The 19,361-nt window shown below is 36.7% G+C and overlaps 1 protein-coding gene across 9 annotated transcripts in view; it reads right to left on the bottom strand.

Annotated features, from left to right (window-relative positions):
- TUT4 (terminal uridylyl transferase 4) overlaps nt 1–19,361 on the bottom strand; it is a 143,805-nt gene that overhangs the window by 109,322 nt on the left and 15,122 nt on the right. For all 9 annotated transcript variants that reach the window (XM_027108531.1, XM_027108535.1, XM_027108536.1 and 6 more), the window contains exon 2: nt 5,144–6,026. In XM_027108531.1, the coding sequence (XP_026964332.1) occupies nt 5,144–5,933 (790 nt within the window). In that variant the 5' untranslated portion in view covers nt 5,934–6,026. The remainder of the gene's footprint in view (nt 1–5,143; nt 6,027–19,361) is intronic.

Here is a 19,361-nt window from a genome sequence, read left to right as displayed (position 1 = left end):
ATATGATATAAAGCTACTTTAAGTCCCAAAGATGACTCAATGAACCGAAGTCACTTCAGTGACTTTATCAATATACAAAAGAAGCTAAAAGAACATATATACTCCAGACCACAGACTCACATGAGGCTCCTTCTTTGCTTTCACTGAACTCATGGATATCTCTACCACACCAATATTTTTTCTTTGCTTCTCTGCCTCCTAACTAGATTGTGATCTCTTTAAGGCACAGACTATGTGCTTTCTTTTCAATCTTTGCATTTCCAGCACCTACCAATATATACTTAGAATAATAGTAGGTTCCACCACCAGTGTGATTTTTTTAAATATAAATTGAATCATGTTACTCTCTTGCTTAAAATACTTAACAGGCTCTCATGGAGTTCAGAATAAAGTTTAAACTCTTTAACATATAACACACAGTGCTTGCCCTCTTGAAGGCAGTCAACAGTTTAAATACAATAATCCCAAGTTGTAGTAAGTGCTATAAAGGAAAAAAACAAGTAACTGAGAGGGAAACAAACTTTAGATATGGGGGTCAGGGAAGGCTTTTCTGAGACTTTAAGCCAAGACCTCAAAAAAAGAGAGCTAAGTTGTCTATATCTCTAATCTTATATCCTGCCCTAACACTTTTCACTTCATTCATACCAAATGTGCTAGAATGGATCAGTGCTACTCCAAGTATCAATGCCTGTACATGTTCTGTTCCCTCCACCATCAAGGCCCTTCCTACTTCAACTAGTTATGTTTACCTGTCCTGCAAAATTCAGTTTAAGCATCAACTGTTTCAGAAGACAGTCTGGGACTTCCCTGATAGTGCAGTAGTTAAGAATCCGCCTGCCAAGGCAGGGGACAAGGGTTCGCTCTCTGGTTTGGGAAGATCCTACATGCCGCAGAGCAACTAAGCCCATGTGCCACAACTACTGAGCCTGCACTCTAGAGCCCACGAGCCACAACTACTGAGCCCACGTGCCACAATTACTGAAGCCCATGTGCCTAGAGCCTGTGCTCCACAACAAGGGAAGCCACTGCAATGAGAAGCCCACACACCAAAACAAAGAGTAGTCCCCGCTTTCTGCAACTAGAGAAAGCCTGCGCGTAGCAACGAAGATCCAACGCAGCCAAAAATAAAATAATTTTGAAAAAAGAAGACAGTCTGATATTCTTTATATTCTCATAGCACCCGCTATTATCTCACATTTTCACAGCAATGTAATTTGTATTTATTTATCTACCTCTTACAATTAGATAATGAATTCCTTGATGCTAATGACCAGATCTTATTCAACTTTGTACCTTCAGATTTTAATACAATGCCTAGACCAGAGATGACACTTAATAATAGTGTGTTGAATAAAGAAATTGATTTGGACGTATCTAAAAGCACTTCTAAAAGTAAATGCTCATAGATAATAAATAAACCTCTCCTCTCTGCCCTCAAAAGCCACTCTACATGCCATCTACAAGAACCCTGAAATTCACTTCTCTCTTGATAGCACTAATTTTTCTAAATAAAAATAGTGTGCCTCTCTCTGGAGGTGATGTGTCTCCTACCACAAGAGGAGCATAACAGGAATATTATTCAGCAATGAAAAAGAATGATGTACTGCTACATGCTACAACATGGATGAATCTTAAAACATACTAAATGAAAAAAGCCAGACACAAAAGGCCACATGTTGTATGATTTCACTCATATAAAATAGGCAAGTCTATAGAGACAGAAACTAAATTAGTGGTTGGCAGTGCCTAGGAGGAGAGGGTAATGAGTAGTGACTGCTAATGGGTATGGAGTTTATTTTGGGGGTGGTGAAAATATTCATGATTTAGACAGTGGTAATGTCTACACAACTTTGTAAATACACTAAAAAACACTAAATTGTATATTTTTAAATGGCAAATTTTATGGCATGTGAATTATATCTCAATAAAACTAATATAAAAAGGTAAATAAAAAATTTAAATATGACAGATGATAGTAAGAACTATGGAGAAAAATTAAAAAGGTAAAAAGAATAAGGAGTGCCAGAGGTGGAGGTGAGGTTTGTAAATTTTAGATAAGTGATCCAGCAAAAGGCTCACTGAGAAGGTGAAGGAGGTAAGAGAGCTAGCCATATGGACATCTGGGGGAAGAGTATTCCAGGCAAAGGAAAAAGCAAATGCAAGAGCCATCAGGTGGACATTTGCCTTCACATTTGAGGAACTGCAAGGATATCATGCAGTTGGAACAGAGAGAAATGATGAGAAGTAGATAAATGAGGGCAGAGAAGTGGGGGGAGGGGGAGTGCCGAAGATCACAAAGGTCACAGCAAGGACACTAGCTTTTACTCTGATATATGGGAAACCACTGAAACATGATGAACAGCAGTAACATGATCTGAATAATTTTAACAGGATCATTCTGGCTGCTATGTTGAAGACACAAGGAAGGATGGTATAAGTGAAAGTAAGAAGATGAGTTAGGTTCTGCTGCTCAAAAGCATGATCCTGACCAGCAGCATCAGCTTCATTCCGGAGCTTGTTAGAAATCCAGTATCTCAGACTCTAGATTTTCTAAATCAAAAATCTCAGAGAATGGAGCCCAAGAATCTGAATTTTAATACAATTCCCAATTGATTCACTTTAATTGCACATTAAAGTTTGAGAAGCCCAGATCTAGTATATTCTCCCTTCAAATATTCACCAGGCTCACTCTCTCACCTCTTACCTTCAAGTGTTTGCTCTAATGTCACCTTCTCAGTGACAATTTAAATTTGAAACACCACCACCAGACACAGCAGCATCATTCCTTATGACCTTTCCTGTTTTATTTTTCTTATAAGATTTATCACTATCTAACTTATTATATACTTTTGTTGTTTACTATGTTTGTTGTCTGTCTCCTCCCACTAGAATATTAACTCTGTAAGTAAGTACAGTGTTATCTGTTCAGTTCATTGTTATATTCCTAGCAACTAGATCAGTACCTGCACATAGCGGAGATCACCCAAAATATTTACTGAATGTACAAACGGCAAAAGGAAAAATGGTGGAAGTGCTAGGTGGGAGCTAAAGTTGGACCTAATGGAGATTAATCCATTAATCTTTTGGCCACACTACACCGTTTGTGGGATTTTAGTTCCCGACCAGGGATTGAACCTGGGCCCTCAGCAGTGAGAGCCTGGAGTCCTAACCACCGGGCCACCAGGGAATTCCCATATAAATCATTTTTGGGTTTTTTCGGTTTTTCTTTTTGTGGGCCACACCATGTGGCACGTGGGATCTTAGTTCCCCAACCAGGGATCGAACCTGAGCCCCCATGTTGAAAGCGCCAGAGTCCTAACCACTGGACTGCCATGAAGTCCCTCATTCTTATTAGTTTGTTAAAACAAGTTTCCTGAAAGGACCTCTATTTGGTCTACTAGCTTCCTTAAGCTATTTCAACTTGTTCTCCATGTTAACAAATAACAAAACTGCATTTAATCGGAGAAATAATAATAATAAAGGATATTAATTGCCATTGCCTGCCTACTGTGTCAGGGACTACATGAAACTCTATTGAATTATTTCACTTAATCTTTATAACAAAGGCAGCACCATCTCCACATTTTAAAAAATGAGGAAACTTAGACATGTTTTAAAGGATAAGCAGCTTATCCAAGATTACAAAGTTATTAGGTGGGGAAGATAAGATTCAAAACCTATGAAATTTTACTCCAGAGCTCACAGTCTTAACCACCTCACTCTGTCACCTTATTTTGTCACCTTTTTAAGAAAATAATCTTTAAATCATATTTTTCACTAATTCAAGTGACCAGACCCCTGTAGCTGATCTTATGCACCAGTATTTCCCAACTTCAATCAATCACATACCGTCATGTTTAGATCTGCCATATCTAAACACTAGCAGTACTATTATTTATTTGATATTGTCTTTAAATTGACTTACTTTTTTGGGCCTTGTCCTAACATACCTATGAAATTATTAACATTTTTTCTTACATACAAAGGTACCTCTATTAAATTAAAAAAAGGGTTTGTCAATAAACCATCATCTGTGTACCACCAGAAATAAAAAGAAGCTATTTCTGAACTCTTTGTCAGTATTTCTCCAAGTGTGGTAAATAATGATTTAGAAATAGCTTTTTCTGTTTATACATCAAGAAAAGGTTTTATTCTTTTAGCCATAGAAACATCAGGAAAAAAGACTGCCAAGAAAAATTCATTAATTTAAACAGACATGGATAATATTTATAAACAATTAAGTAACGCTAAGATCAAGATCTCATAAGAAAATGAATTTTACAATGATAATTCTCAAGTAAATTGCAACAGTGTCCTATTGAATCTGTTTCCAGTTTTGCTCCTGTCAAAGAATTTGCTGAAAAGATAAACATATATATTTGTGTATATATATATATGATCACAGTGCTACCTTGGTTAAAACTCTTCAGTGGCTTCTCAAAACACTCATAATAAAGTCCAAACTGTTTATCATATCCTAAAAGGCCCTTTACTTTCCAATTGTGTGCCTTTTCAGCTACATCTTTTGCCACATTCCCCCGCAAGTCCCTGTTGCAGTCATACTAAATCTCAGTCACAATTGCAGTCTCACATTTATATCATGCATTTTCTCAATCCAAAGTCTAAATACCTCAATTAAATCATGTACTTTCTCGATTCTAAGTTTTTGGCACTGAACTAAATTACCATCTTACTTATCTGTATCACCCTCACCTAACTAGAAGCTTCCTTGAGGTCTGGCGCTGTGTTTTTTTGGTTTTTCACTGTAAACACATGCGTAACATATAATGGGAACTCAATATATACATGTTTGGCGAATGAATGAGCAATGTATTACCAGGACCATTTAAAAGAAGAGTGAGAGAGAGAGAGAGAGACAGACAGACAGAAAGTGCGTGTGTGTGTGTGTGTGTGTGTGTGTGTGTGTGTGTGTGTGTACACATCAACTATAGGAGCCACTAAATTTGTATCTGCACAGGCTTTGTACCTCCCATAATAAATGTTTTCAACCTAAGACCCATATTACTAATGTCCTTTTTGTAGTTAAAGTAGTTAAAATCAAACTAAGGATAATCTAAAGAACATTAATATTAAAAAATCTCTCCAAAAATGTGACTTGTGGAATAATCTAATTTGTACTTACTCAAATCATCCGATATGTCTTCAGTTCCTGAAGCACTATCATCAGAATCACCAGTATTATCTGTACATGTTTGTTGCTTCTGAGATTGTTGTGAGTTTTCCAGAGCAGATTTTTCTCCCTCTGCAACATCAATATTCATTTTGTCCAGAGAAGTAAAGGAGCTTGGAATTTTTTTTCCAATCTGCTGTAATTCTGTCTGTCTCATGTTTTCTTTCAACAGTAAACTGGGTACCTTCTCAGCTTCTGCTGGTAAGCTGGGCACCTTTTCTGATTTCATCTGAGAACCAGGTGCTTTTTCTGCTCTCCTCTGTGAATTAAGTGTCTTTTCTGCTGCTGCTGCCTGTGAGCTGGGTGCCTTTTCTGTTTTCACTGGTGAATTAAGTGACTTTGGTGATTTTTCTGTTTTTGCCTGTAAACTGGGTGCCCTTTCTACTTTTGCCTGTGAAACAGGTACCTTTTCGGCTTTCACCGGTGAATTCGGTGATTTTTTTGCTTTGCAGTGACTTTGATCTCGAAGGACTAACCCCAAATCTTTAGGGCCTGGAACACTGGCAGCATTTACTTTACATGATTTAACTTCTGTTTTTTCTATACAAATATCATTTTGCTTATTTTTTTTACTACTATTCCTATTTGGAGAGTTGGTCCCAATTTCTTTTATGGATTTATCATTTCTAGCTTTCAAAGTTTGATTAGTTATAAATTTAACTGCTTTGCTTTCTTCAGAAAGAGCCCAAGCATTCTTCTTTGGTTCATGATTTTCATTTTCAGAGGTCTTAGACTCTTCCATTATTTAAAAACCTGCTTCTTTCCAACTGTGATATTGTAAAGTGGCAGATCTCCAGTAGTCTGAATTGCTTCAAATCCAGTTTAGGCAAGCAAACTATTGGATTAAAAAAAAAAATCTGTTATTTAAAATGCAAAACCCATTTCTAAAAAATTGGTTAGACATAAAAAAAACTTTTATAATTTATTCTCAAAACTGAATAGCGGGGCTTCCCTGGTGGCCCAGTGGTTAAGAATCTGCCTGACTATGCAGGGAACAAGGGTTCGAGCCCTGGTCCGGGAAGATCCCACATGTCGCGGAGCAACTAAGCCTATGCACCACAACTACCAAGCTTGCATTCTAGAGCCCACGCGCCGTAACTACTGAAGCCCGCGCACCTAGAGCCCATGCTCTGCAACAAGAGAAGCCACCGCAATAAGAAGCCCACGCACCGCAACGAAGAGTAGCCCCCGCTCACCGCAACTAGAGGAAGCCGCACAGCAACGAAGACCCAACGCAGCCAAAAATAAATAAAAATAAAGTAAAAAGCTGAAGAGTAAAAAATAAAAATTTTTAAACTCTGAAAACTATATGAGGAGTTAAAATCCACTTAGTAAATAACAGTGAAACGCCCATTAAGGAGGTTCTAATGTAGTTCTAGCACTATGACATCAAAACAAGGGAACTTCAGAAGTAAAATGCTGTTTTACATTACTCAATAAGAATTTCAACTAAAAGGGAAATAAAACCTGCAACTGATGTACCACAATTAACATAAAAGGAAATGGAACAAAAATAACACAAGAATTCCAATCTATATGCAACACAGGGAATCAGCTTATAGAAGACTAAGTGGTAAAAATAACAGAAGAACTGCAATCTATATGCAACACAGGGAATCAGTTTATAGAAGACTACGTGGTAAGGTCTTTCCCACATGACTTTCCTACTAAATACTACCTATTTATACCACTAACCTACTTCTAACTTGATGCTCTAAACATGGGGAACCAACATCAACAGACTTTCTCCAGCTCTGAAGTACAAAGCAGTTTAAATAAACTCTTCTGAGGTAAGAAAATTTTAAAAAACCAACAGGATCCCAGAGTTTAGAAGTTATAGTAATATTCTGTATGATGATACATGTCATTATACATTTGTCAAAACCCACAGAATGGATATCCCTAAGAGTGAACCCTAAGGTAAACTATGGACTTTGGATGATAATGACGTGTTAATGGTGCATCCACTGTAACAAATGTACCACTCTGGTGCAGGGATGTTGACAGTGAGAGAGGCTATTCCTGTGTGGGGGAAGGGAGTTACATGGGTACTCCGTACTTTCTGCCCAACTTTGCTGTGAAACTAAAACTGCTCTTAAAGAATAATAATGTTTAGAAAAAAGATAATAGAAAGAAAAAAAATCAGAATCCGTTTTGTTCTAAAACATAATAGGAACTATTACACTTCTACCACAGAGCACAAACTATAAACAAATGAAAACACTACATTTTGTTAAGTAATTTCTATACTAGAAATAGCTTGTATACTACATATTATGGAAATCAGGTTATTTCCGAAATATTAGCAGTAATAAACCAAGCTTACAATGTTGATTACCTTTAAGGCAATAGTTCTCAAATTTTATCATTCATTAGAATCACCTGGAAGGTCCCATTCCCAGAGTTTCTGATTCAACAGGTCTGGGATTTGGGCCTGAGAATTTGCATTTCTCACAAGTTCCCAGGTGATTCTCATATGGCTAGACTGGAAAAGACACTTGAAAAATCAATGCTCTAAGGAATGTTTCTGAAAGTAGAAGTGAAGGAAAACCAAACTCTTCTGTATAATCTTATACACACGATTATAAGCTCCAAGAGGTAAGAAACCATTTCTCATTTTGCTTACCATTATATCTTCAATGCCTATTACAGTGCCTAGTTCAAAGTAGACACTCAATAAATTTGTTAAATGGATTAATAAAAACCTAACTTATTTTTAATTATTCACACTTTAAAAACAAAATATAATAGATCCAAAAGATATTTAATTGCTTCATACTTTATATTGTCTACAATGTAACTAGAAAATATCTCGCTTCCCAATCCATCCCCTAGCCTCCTACCACCCAGGGTGGCCTGGATAAGTATGCCTCTTTCTATGGACTTTGTTCTTACCTTTCTCATAGTACTTAGCACTTAACACATTTCATGTGTTTACCTCCTATTTAGACTACAGGAATTTTTTTCCCAATGTGCTTCTTATAAAACAAATACACTTACACAGTTGAAAAAATGGCAAGGCAAAACAGCATTCTCCTACCAACTACCAATCTCCTCAGAAGCAACTACTGTCAACTCTTTTAGCTGTTTCTTCTGAGATTTATCTCCATATTTCTAAATTACACGCTTAAGCTGGTACTACCTATTTTGTTTTAGATTTAGATATTATCTACTGACTTCCTACAGACAGAATTGTACACACACTTATGTTCCCATCCCACCACCATCCTCCCAGGATGACTATAATATGATATGCCAATATTATTTATGGCTGAGCCAAATACGCCATTGCACAGAGTTTGCTACATATCTATCAAAATTCATTTTCCCCTTTTTCCTAGGCACGTAGCTAAACTACATTTCCCAACCTTCTCTGCAGTTAGGTGTGTCCTTAGGATCAAGTTCTTACCTCCTCCATGCTCCCCCCTTCTCACTGGATAAAATTCTCAGTCATCCATCTTCAATCACATAGCCAACAATTAAATTTCAATCCAGACCAGTAGGTCTTAAACTTTTGTGCACAGGAATCAGCTAGTTCCTAAGTGCAGATTCTGATTCAGTAGATTTGGAGTGAGGACTAACATTCTGCATTTAGTCTAACGAGCCCAGGTAAAGTCCACACTGTTAGCCCTTGGCCATACTTTTGACTGGACAAAAATCATCAATGGAACTTGGGACTCCTGAATGACCACACACATTAAACTATTCATCTGGATCTGGTGACTACTCACCTAGTAACTATTACATGAGACAGAAATAAAACTGTTTCTTGGGTCACTATACTATTAGATCTCTTTATCACAGGAGCCTAGGCTTTTGACTTCAGCAACATATATACTATAGTCACATTTCTCTTTTGGTATACTTTTCAGTTTTACCTGGAAGTGTCTCACTTCTCTTAAGTTTTTTATATATCTGTCAATAATTCATTGACAGAACTGTAAATCTTTTCTCAATGTCTTCAAATACATCAAGCAAACCATGTGTTTGTTTTTATTGTCATTTTTCTCCCCTTGGACATCCCATCTGCCACCTTCTGATTACTACTAGACTTCCACCACACTTGTCACCCTGAGACTTTCCTTTTGCTATCATCCTACCAATTCCCATCTACTCTGTCATGCTGATTGACTCTTCTATTTTCCTCTTCCATAAGTTACTCCCTCTTTTTTGGTGTAGCATATCCTCCAGTAGCTTTCTAAGAAAGAAAACAAGAAAGGCATTGGAGAAAATAATTATGCCCTACTTCTGACATTTCATTTCATGTAGAGAGACAACCATTATCATAACATTCCTGCTTTCTTTCCACTCCATTCATTCCTTTCCTAGGGAGATGGGGTAACTTATTTCATCATTGAGTTTAGAAAAATGATCTGGGCAAAAGTAAGCACCTTCCCCTCTCCTTCCTCTTTGCATCCAGCTGTTCTCAGGAAAGAAAATTCCATTCTCTCATTCATACTCTAACATTACAGTTGCAAGCCCCACACAGGGCCTGTCACTGTTCAGCTCTGCCTATGCCTGAGTGGTTAAATCTGTCTATTTCTGGCAGTGAGTATTAGCAAGCCACTTGAAAATATAAGTCCCATTCTCCAATATGAATCTTATCCATAATAAAAATAATATTCTGGTCTCCATATGCTTCCTTTATCTCTCCCAGTTTGTTCAGAATTCAGGAAGGGAAAGAGAGTGCTATTTATTGGGCTCCCTTAAGCCCCAATAGTAGGTAAGTTTTATAAGACTTTGCATGCCTGAAATGTCTTTATTCTTTCTTCATATTTTGTTTAATTAGGTTTGAACTTCTAAGTTAAAAATCATTCACTCGGGCTTCCCTGGTGGCGCAGTGGTTGAGAGTCCGCCTGCCGATGCAGAGGACACGGGTTCGTGCCCCGGTCCGGGAAGGTCCCACGTGCCGCGGAGCGGCTGGGCCCGTGAGCCATGGCCGCTGAGCCTGCGTGTCCGGAGCCTGTGCTCCGCAACGGGAGAGGCCACAACAGTGAGAGGCCCGTGTATAAAAAAAAAAAAAAAAAAAAAGAAAAAAAAAAAAAATCATTCACTCAAAATCTTACAGGTATTGTTTCAACAATTTCTAGTTTCTAGTGTTACTACTGAGAAAATTATGCCATTCTTATTCTCCATCTCTTTTACTGAACTGTTTTTTTTTTCTTTATGGAAACTTTTAGGATATTCTCTTTGCCTCAGTGTTCTGTAATTTACAGGTGATAAGTCCTAGTATAGATATTTCTTTATTCATTTTGCTGTACACTCAGCTGGCTCTTTTAATCTCTAACTCAAGTCCTTCACTTCTGGAAATTTTTTCCATATTATATCTTCCATAACTTCCTCCCTTTCATCTTCTCTGCTCTTTTTCTAGCGCTCCTATTAATTGAACTTTAGGCCTCTTACACTGATCCTCCAATTATCTTTTCTCTCCATTTCCCATCTCTTTTTTGTCCTTCCTGGGTGACTTACTCAAATTCTTCCAACCCTTCTATATTTGGAGGGGGGACATGGAGAAAACCTTTCGTATTTTCACTTCTAAGAACTAATTCTCTGATTACTCCTTTTCATAGCACTCTGATCTTCATCTCTTATTTCTGAAAACACTAACAATTGTTCTGGAACTTTTTTCTGCTCCCTGTATTGTCTGGTTCCTGAGTTCCTCATGTGCCTTCCTTCTTCTCTACCATGCATACTAGCATACGCATAATAAGAGTTTCAGAAGGAAAAGATAGACGGGGAAAGAAAAAATACTTAAAGACGGAATTCCCTAGTGGTTCAGTGGTTAGGACTCGCCGTGCTTTCACTGCCGTGAGCCCAGGTTCAACCCCTGGTTGGGGAACTAAGATCCCACAAGCCGTGCGGCGTGGCCAAAAAAAAAAAAAAATTGAAGAAATAATAGCCAAAAACTTCCCAAATCTGATAGAGACACAACTACACACATCCAAGAAACTCTATGAACTCCAAGCTGAATAAACTCATAGGAATCCACACCAAGACACATAACTGTTAAATTGTTAAAGGCAGAAGAAATTTTGAAAGCAACAAGAGAGAAGGAACTTCTCATACATGAAGAATCCACAATAAAATTAACAGCTGATTTCCCATCAGAAATCATGGAGGCCAGAAGGCAATGGAATGCCATATTTAAAATCCCAGATGAAAAACACTGTCAACCAAATATTCACTAACCATGCAGAAAAACTATCCTTTATTAATGACAGAGAAAGTATGACACTTCCAGATAGACAAAAGCTAAGAAATTTCATTAGCAGACTTGTAGACTAGCACTACAAGAGATGCTAAAGGGAGTTCTTAAGGCTGAAATGAAAAGAAATTCGGCAGTAACTCAAAGCCATAAGAAATAAAGGACACTGGTAAAGGTAACTTAGCACAGATAAACATAAAAGCCAATATTATTGTACTGCTGGTTTGTAACTCTTCTTTTTCTCCTACATGATTTAAAAGGCAAATACATAAGAAGACAATTATAAACCTATGTTAATGGGCACACAATGTATAAAGATGTAATCTGTGACAATAACAATGAGAAAGAACAGAGACATATAGGATCAGAGCGTGTGTATACTATTGAAACTAAACTGGCCTTACTCAAACTAGGCTGTTATAAATTTAAGATATTAGTTGTGCTGTTATCTGCAAGGCAACCACTAAGAAAATAATGTTTAAAAATACAAAAAAGGAAAAAAGGGAATTAAAATAGCACACTATAAAAAAGTCAACTGAATACATAAAAAGGCAGTAATAGAGAAATTGAGGAACAAAAAGCACGAGACATACAGAAAAGAAAAAACTAAAGAGCAGGAGTAAATCCTTCCTTATCAATAACTACTTTAAATGTATTGGATTGGCCAAAAAGTTCCTTTGGTTTTTAAGTAAAAATAAAAGTCACATTTTTCATTTTCACCAAGAACTTCATGAGCAATGTATGCACTCTTTTGTTCCACTACCTTCTGCCATTTTTCAGGCAACTTCATAATTCCATCTTCCCAAAACTCTATCTTTTTGACCAAAGAACTGTTCCAGGTGCCTTTTACAGTCTTCCAGGGAATTGATATTTTTTCCAATAAGAGAATTTTGTAAAAACTGAAATAAATGGAAATCTGAAGGTGCAATGTCTGGTGAATACGGTGGATGAATCACAACTTCCCAGCCAAGCTGTAACAGTTTCTACCTGGTCATCAAAGAAACATGCACTCTTGCGGTAACCTGATGGAAGATTAGGCATTTTCTGTTGACTAATTCCGGATGCTTTTCATCAAGTGCTGCTTTCAGTTGGTCTAACTGCGAGCAGTACTTGTTGGAATTAATCGTTTGGTTTTCTGGAAGGAGCTCATAATAGAGGACTCGCTTCCAATCCCACCATATACACAACATCATCTTCTTTGGTGTGGTTGGTGGTGATTTACTTCGCTTGCCTCACGATCTCTTCTGTTCCACATCATTGTACAGTATCCACTTTTCATCGCCCATCACAAATTGTTTTAAAAACAAAGTTTTCGTTACACTTAAGTAGAAAATCACATGCAGAAATATGGTCAAGAAGGTTTTTCTCACTTAACTGATGTGGAAGCCAAACATCAAAGCGATTAACATAACCAAGCTGGTGCAAATGATTTTCAGTGCTTGATTTGGATATTTTGAGTATGTCGGCTATCTCCCGTGTGGTATAATGTTGATTGTTTTCAGTTCATGTCTCGATTTGATCACTATCAACTTCAAATGGTTTACCGGGCCATGGAGCATTGTCCAGTGAGAAATCTCCAGCACAAAACTTTGCAAACCATTTCTGATACATTCGATCAGTCACAGCACCTTCTCCATACACTGCACAAATCATCTTTTTTTTGCATTTCAGTTGTGTTTTTACCTTTCTTGAAATAATAAAGCATTATATGCCAAAAATGTTGCTTTTTCCTTCCACCTTCAACATTAAAATGGCTATACAAAAATTCACCAATTTTGATAAGTTTTTAAAAGGCACACTAATATGACAGCTGTCACAATACAATCTAACAAAATTGTTTCAAATGAAGTTAAAGACAACGAAGAACCACTAGAGCCATCTTATGGAAAAAAACAAACGAATTTTTTCGCCAATTAAAAAATGAATTAGACTCTCCAAGTAAAGGCAGAGTTTGGAAAACTGGATTAAAAAATATATGATCCATCTATCATACTACCTACAAGAGATTCACTTTAGATACAAAGAAGCAAAGAGGTTGAAAATACAGGCTGGAAAAAGATATCAAGAGAGAACTGAGTTGGCTATATAATTGTCAGAAAAAAATATACTTTAAGTCAAAAACGGTTACAAGAGACAAAGAAAAGCATTATACACTGATAAAAAGTTTAGTCCAACAAGAATATATCACAATTATAAACATACATATACCTAATAACAGAGCCCCAAAAATAGGAGAGAAAAATTAACGAAATTGAAAAGAGAAATAGATAATTCTATAATAATAGCTGGATCCCTATCAAATTACCCATGACATTTTTCACCGAACTAGAACAAATAATCCTAAAATTCATATGGAACGATAAAAGACCTAGAACTGCCAAAGCAATCCTGAAGAAAAAGAACAAAGCAGGAGGCATAACCATCCCAGACTTCAGGCAATACTACAAAGCTACAGTAATCAAAACAGCATGGCATTGACACAACAACAGACATATGGATCAATGGAACAGAACAGAGAACCCAGAAATAAACCCACACACCTATGGTCAATTAACTGTCAACAAAGGAGGCAAGAATATACAATGAGAAAAGGACAGTCTCTTCAGCAACTGGTGTTGGGAAAGTTGGACAGCCATGTTTAAATCAATGAAGTTAGAACACACCCTCTCACCATACACAAAAATAAACTCAAAATGGTTTAAAGACTTAAACATTAGACATCACATCATAAAACTCCTAAAAGAAAACATAGGTAAAAAATTCTCTGACATAAATTGTACCAATGTTTTCTTAGGTCAGTCTCCCATGGCAATAGAAATAAAAACAAAAATAAACAAATGGGACCTAATCAAATTTACAAGCTTTTGCACAGCAAAGGAAATCATAAACAAAACAAAAGACAACCTACAGAATGGGAGAAAATATTTGCAAACCATGAGACTGACAAGAGCTTAATTTCCAAAATATACAAACAGCTCATACAACTCAACAACAAAAACAACCCAATCGAAAAATGGACAGAATATCTAAAGAGACATTTCTCCCAAGAAGACATACAGATGGCCAAGAGGCACATGAAAAGATGCTCAACATCACTAATTGTTAGATCAATGCAAATCAAAACTACAGTGAAGTACCACTTCACACCAGTCCAAATGGCCATCATCAAAAAGTCCACAAATAACATATGCTGGGGTGGGTATGGAGAAAAGGGAACCCTCCTACACTGTTGGTGGGAATATAAGTTGGTGCAGCCACAATGGAAAACACTATGGAGGTTCCTCAGAGAACTAAAAACAGAGCTACCATAAGATCCAGCAATCCCACTCTGGGGCATATATCCGGACAAAACTATAATTCAAAAAGATACATGAACCCTATGTTCATAGCAGCACTATTCACAATAGCCAAGACATGGAAACAACCTTAATGACCATCAACAGATGAATGGATAAAGAAGATGTGGTACATATATACAATGGAATATTACTCAGCCATAAAAAAGAACATAATGCCATTTGCAGCAACAGGGATGGACCCAGAGATTGTCATACTGAGTGAAGTAAGTCAGACACAGAAAGACATCTATCATATGATATCACTTATATGTGGAATCTAAAAAAAAGGAGTACAAATGAATTTATTTACAAAGCAGAAGTAGAGTCACAAACGTAGAAAACAAACTTATGGTTACCAGGAGATAAGGGGGGAAGGGATAAGTTGGGAGACTGGGACTGACATATACACACTACTATATATAAAATACATAACTAATAAGAACCTGCTGTATAGCACAGGGAACTCTACTCAATACTCTGTAATGGCCTATATGGGAAAAGAATCTTAAAAAAAAAAAGAGTGGATATATGTATAACTGATTCACTTTGCTGTACACCTGAAACTAACAGAACATTGTAAATCAACTCTACTCCAATAAAAATTTTAAAAAAACAAAAAAAGATGTGGTACATATATACACTGGAATACTACTCAGCCATAAAAAAGAACAAAATAATGCCGTTTGCAGCAACATGGACGCAACTAGAGATTATCATACTAAGTGAAGTAAGTCAGAAAGAGAAAGACAAATACCATATGATACCACTTATATGTGGAATCTAAAGTATGACACAATGAACCTATCTATGAAGCAGAAACAGACACACAGACATAGAGAACAGACTTGTGGTTGCCAAGGGGGAGGGAGTGGGGAGGGGGGATGGACTGGGGTTTGGGGTTAGTAGATGCAAACTAGTACATACAGAATGAGTGGAAAACAAGGTCCTACTGTATAGCACAGAAAACTATATCCAAAATCCTGAGATAAACCACAATGGAAAAGAATATTAAACAGAATGTATACATATATTATATACATTATATATAATATATATATATGAGTCACTTTGCTGTATGGCAGAAATTAACACAACACTGTAAATCAACTATATTTCAATTAAATAAATAAATAAATAAAATAGTTGGAGACTTCAATACCTTTCTTTCAATAACAGAGCAACCAGACAGAAAACCAATAAGGAAATAGAGGACTTGAATAACGTTATACACCAATGAGACCTAACAGATAAATCCAGAAGACTCAACCCAACCTCAGCAGAATACATATTCCTCTCAAGTACACATGGAACATTCTCAAGGATAGACTATTATGTTAGGCCACAAAACAAGTCTTAATAAATTTAAAAAGACTGAAATCATACAAATTACCTTTTCTTATCACAGTAGACTGAAATTGGAAATCAAATCAATAACAGGAAAAAAACTGGAAAATTCATAAATATATGAAAATTAAACAATGCACGCAAACCAACGGGTCAAAGAAGAAATCACAAGGGCAATCGGAAAATACCTTGAGACAAATGAAAACAATGTTTTTTGTTTTTTGTTTTTTTTGCGGTACGCGGGCCTCTCACTGTTGTGGCCTCTCCCGTTGCGCAGCACAGGCTCCAGACGCGCAGGCTCAGCGGCCATGGCTCACAGGCCCAGCCGCTCCGCGGGATGTGGGATCTTTCCGGACCAGGTCATGAACCTGTGTCCCCTGCATTGGCAGGCGGACTCTCAACCACTGTGCCACCAGGGAAGCCCAAACAATGTATTTTTTTAAGCAACGTATTATTTTACCACAATTTTTTAAATGGAGATAAAAGGATATTTGATATAATTTTTTAAAATAAGGATTATAAAAGAATACTATGAACAACTGTACATCAACAAATTGGATAACCTAGGTGGAATGGACAAATTCCTACAAACACACAAATTACCAAAACTGAGTCAAGAGCAAATGTAAAATATGAATACACCTACAACAAGTAAGTAGACTGAATCAGTAATCAAAAACCCCTCAACAAAAAAAGCTCACAATCAGAAGGCTATACTGGAGAAGCTTACTCAACATGTAAAGAATCAATACCAATCCTTCTCAAACACTTCCAAAAATTGAAAAGGAGGGAACACTTCCTAACTCATTCTATGAGGCCAGCATTACTCTGACCCTCTGAATATATATGCAAAAAATCATCAACAAAGTACTAGCAAACCAAATTCAGCAGCATATTAAAAGGGTTATACACCATGACCACATGAGATTTATCTTCAGAATGTAAGGGTGATTGAATTATCAATGTGATAAACCACATTAATAGACTGAAGGAAAAGAAAAATACGTGATCATCTCAACTGATGCAGAAGAAAGCATTTGACAAAATCCAGCACCTTTTCATGATATAAACACTCAAACTAGTAACACAAAGGAACTTCCTCAACGTAATAAAGGCCATCTACAAAAAAAAAAAAAACCACCCAAAACGAAAACAAAACGAAAAACACACAGCTAACATCATACTCATTAGTGAAAGACTTAAAAAAATTTCCCCTAAGACCCACAATAAGATAAAGATGTCTGCTTTTGCCACTTCTATTTAACACAGTACTAGAAGTTCTAGCCAGAGCAATTAGCCAAGTAAAAGAAATAAAAGGCAACCAAACTGGAAAAGAAAAAGTAAAACTATGTTTGCAGATGACATGATATTAAATGTAACAAAATCCCAAGAATACACACAAAAAAACAGAGCTAATAAACAAATTCAACAAGTTGCAGGATACAGAATCAACACACAGATTTCTTAACAGTAGCAAACAATCCATAAATGAAATTACAAAAATGATTCCACTTACAATAGAATCAAAAAGAATACAATACTTTAAGAATAAATTTAGGGGCTTCCCTGGTGGCGCAGTGGTTGAGAGCCCACCTGTCGATGCAGGGGACGCAGGTTCGTGCCCCGGTCCAGGAGGATCCCACACATCGCGGAGCGGCTGGGCCCGTGAGCCATGGCTGCTGAGCCTGCGCGTCCGGAGCCTGTGCTCCGCAACGGGAGAGGCCACAACAGTGAGAGGTCCGCGTACCGCAAAAAAAAAAAAAAGTAATAAAGAATAAATTTAACAAAGGAAGCAAAAAAATTTTTACCCTGAAAACATTACACTACAAAACATTACTGAAAGAAATTAAATAAATAAATGCAGTGACATCCCATGTTCATAGATTCCTTCCAGTCTACTTTCCCTACCTACCTCTTTCTTGCTCTTCCCTTTTCAGACCTTGGTCACTCACTGCCTATGGGTAACTAAGGAATCAGGAAGTATTTTAAGTTCATGTGACCTACAGCCGAAGGGAGTAGAACATTCGAAAACACATCTTTTACAATGTTTATCATTCACCTTAAAAGAATTAAATACTCCACTCCTTGCTTATTGTTATCAACATCAAGAGTCCTCAAAACTATTTAGTCTGCTTTCCCAGTGCTGCCAAAAGCTGGAGACTGGGCAGAATTCATAAACTGCAGCCCACTGTGCACTCACCCACTTGTTTCCTTCACTTAAGTCATTGCCAGTGACTTATATTGTTAACAATACTACCCAAAGTGATCTACAGACTCAGTGCAATCACTATCAAAATCACAATGGCATTTTTTGCAGAAACAAAAACCCATCCTAAAAGTCATATGGAATTTCAAAGGACTCTAAATAGGCAAAAAAATCTAAAAAAAGGAAAACATTAGTTGGAAGAATAACACTTTCTTATTTCAAAACTTACTACACACATCTACAATAACCAAAACGGTCTGGTAATGGCATAAGGAAAGACATGTATCAATGGAACAGAATACAGAGCCCATAAATAAACCCTTACATACGTGGTCATTCGATCTGACAACAGTGCTAAGAGCACTGAATGGAGGAAAGGACAGTCTTTTCAATAAACGGTGCTGGAAAACTGAACACGCCTGTTCAGAAGAATGGAGCTGGACCCTGACCTTACACCAGTTGCAAAAATTAACTCAAAATGGATCAAATAAGACAAGACACTAATTGTAAAAGCAGCAGACAGGAAAAAAACTCAAATGACCATTTGAGCCTTTTGAAAAATTATAGAAAAACTGTCATAAAACAATAAAATATATTACCATACAGATGTAAACTAGACTGAGGAACTCTCTATTCTGTTATGGAGTGATAGTGAAGATATACTGTTAAGTGAAAAAAAGTAATATACACAGGCACGTGTAGTAAGCTAATTTTTTGTAAGAAAGAAGAGAATATATATACCTATATTTTCAGAAATAAACAATACAAGGATAAAAACAAAAGAACAAAGACCTAAATTTAATATCTATACTAAAACTATACCTTATACTCTACACAAACACACACGTAAATATAACTGCATAAAAACTATAAATCTTCATGACCTCGGATTTGGCAACAGTTTCTTAAATATGACATCAAAAGCACAGATGACAAAAGAAAAAAATAGATAAATTGGTCTTCATCAAAATTTAAAATTACATCCTTGACATCCATCTTGACAATGATTTTTTTGGATTTGATACCAAAAGCAAAGGCAACCAAAGCAAAAAAACAAAAAACCAAGTGGGAATCCTC

Source organism: Aethalodelphis obliquidens, unplaced genomic scaffold, assembly GCF_003676395.1.
Source record: "Aethalodelphis obliquidens isolate GAN/ISIS:26980383/991018 unplaced genomic scaffold, ASM367639v1 scaffold9, whole genome shotgun sequence".
Taxonomy (NCBI): domain Eukaryota; kingdom Metazoa; phylum Chordata; class Mammalia; order Artiodactyla; family Delphinidae; genus Aethalodelphis; species Aethalodelphis obliquidens.
Note: the sequence above shows the minus strand (reverse complement) of the source record. Positions and strands in the feature narration are given on the sequence as shown.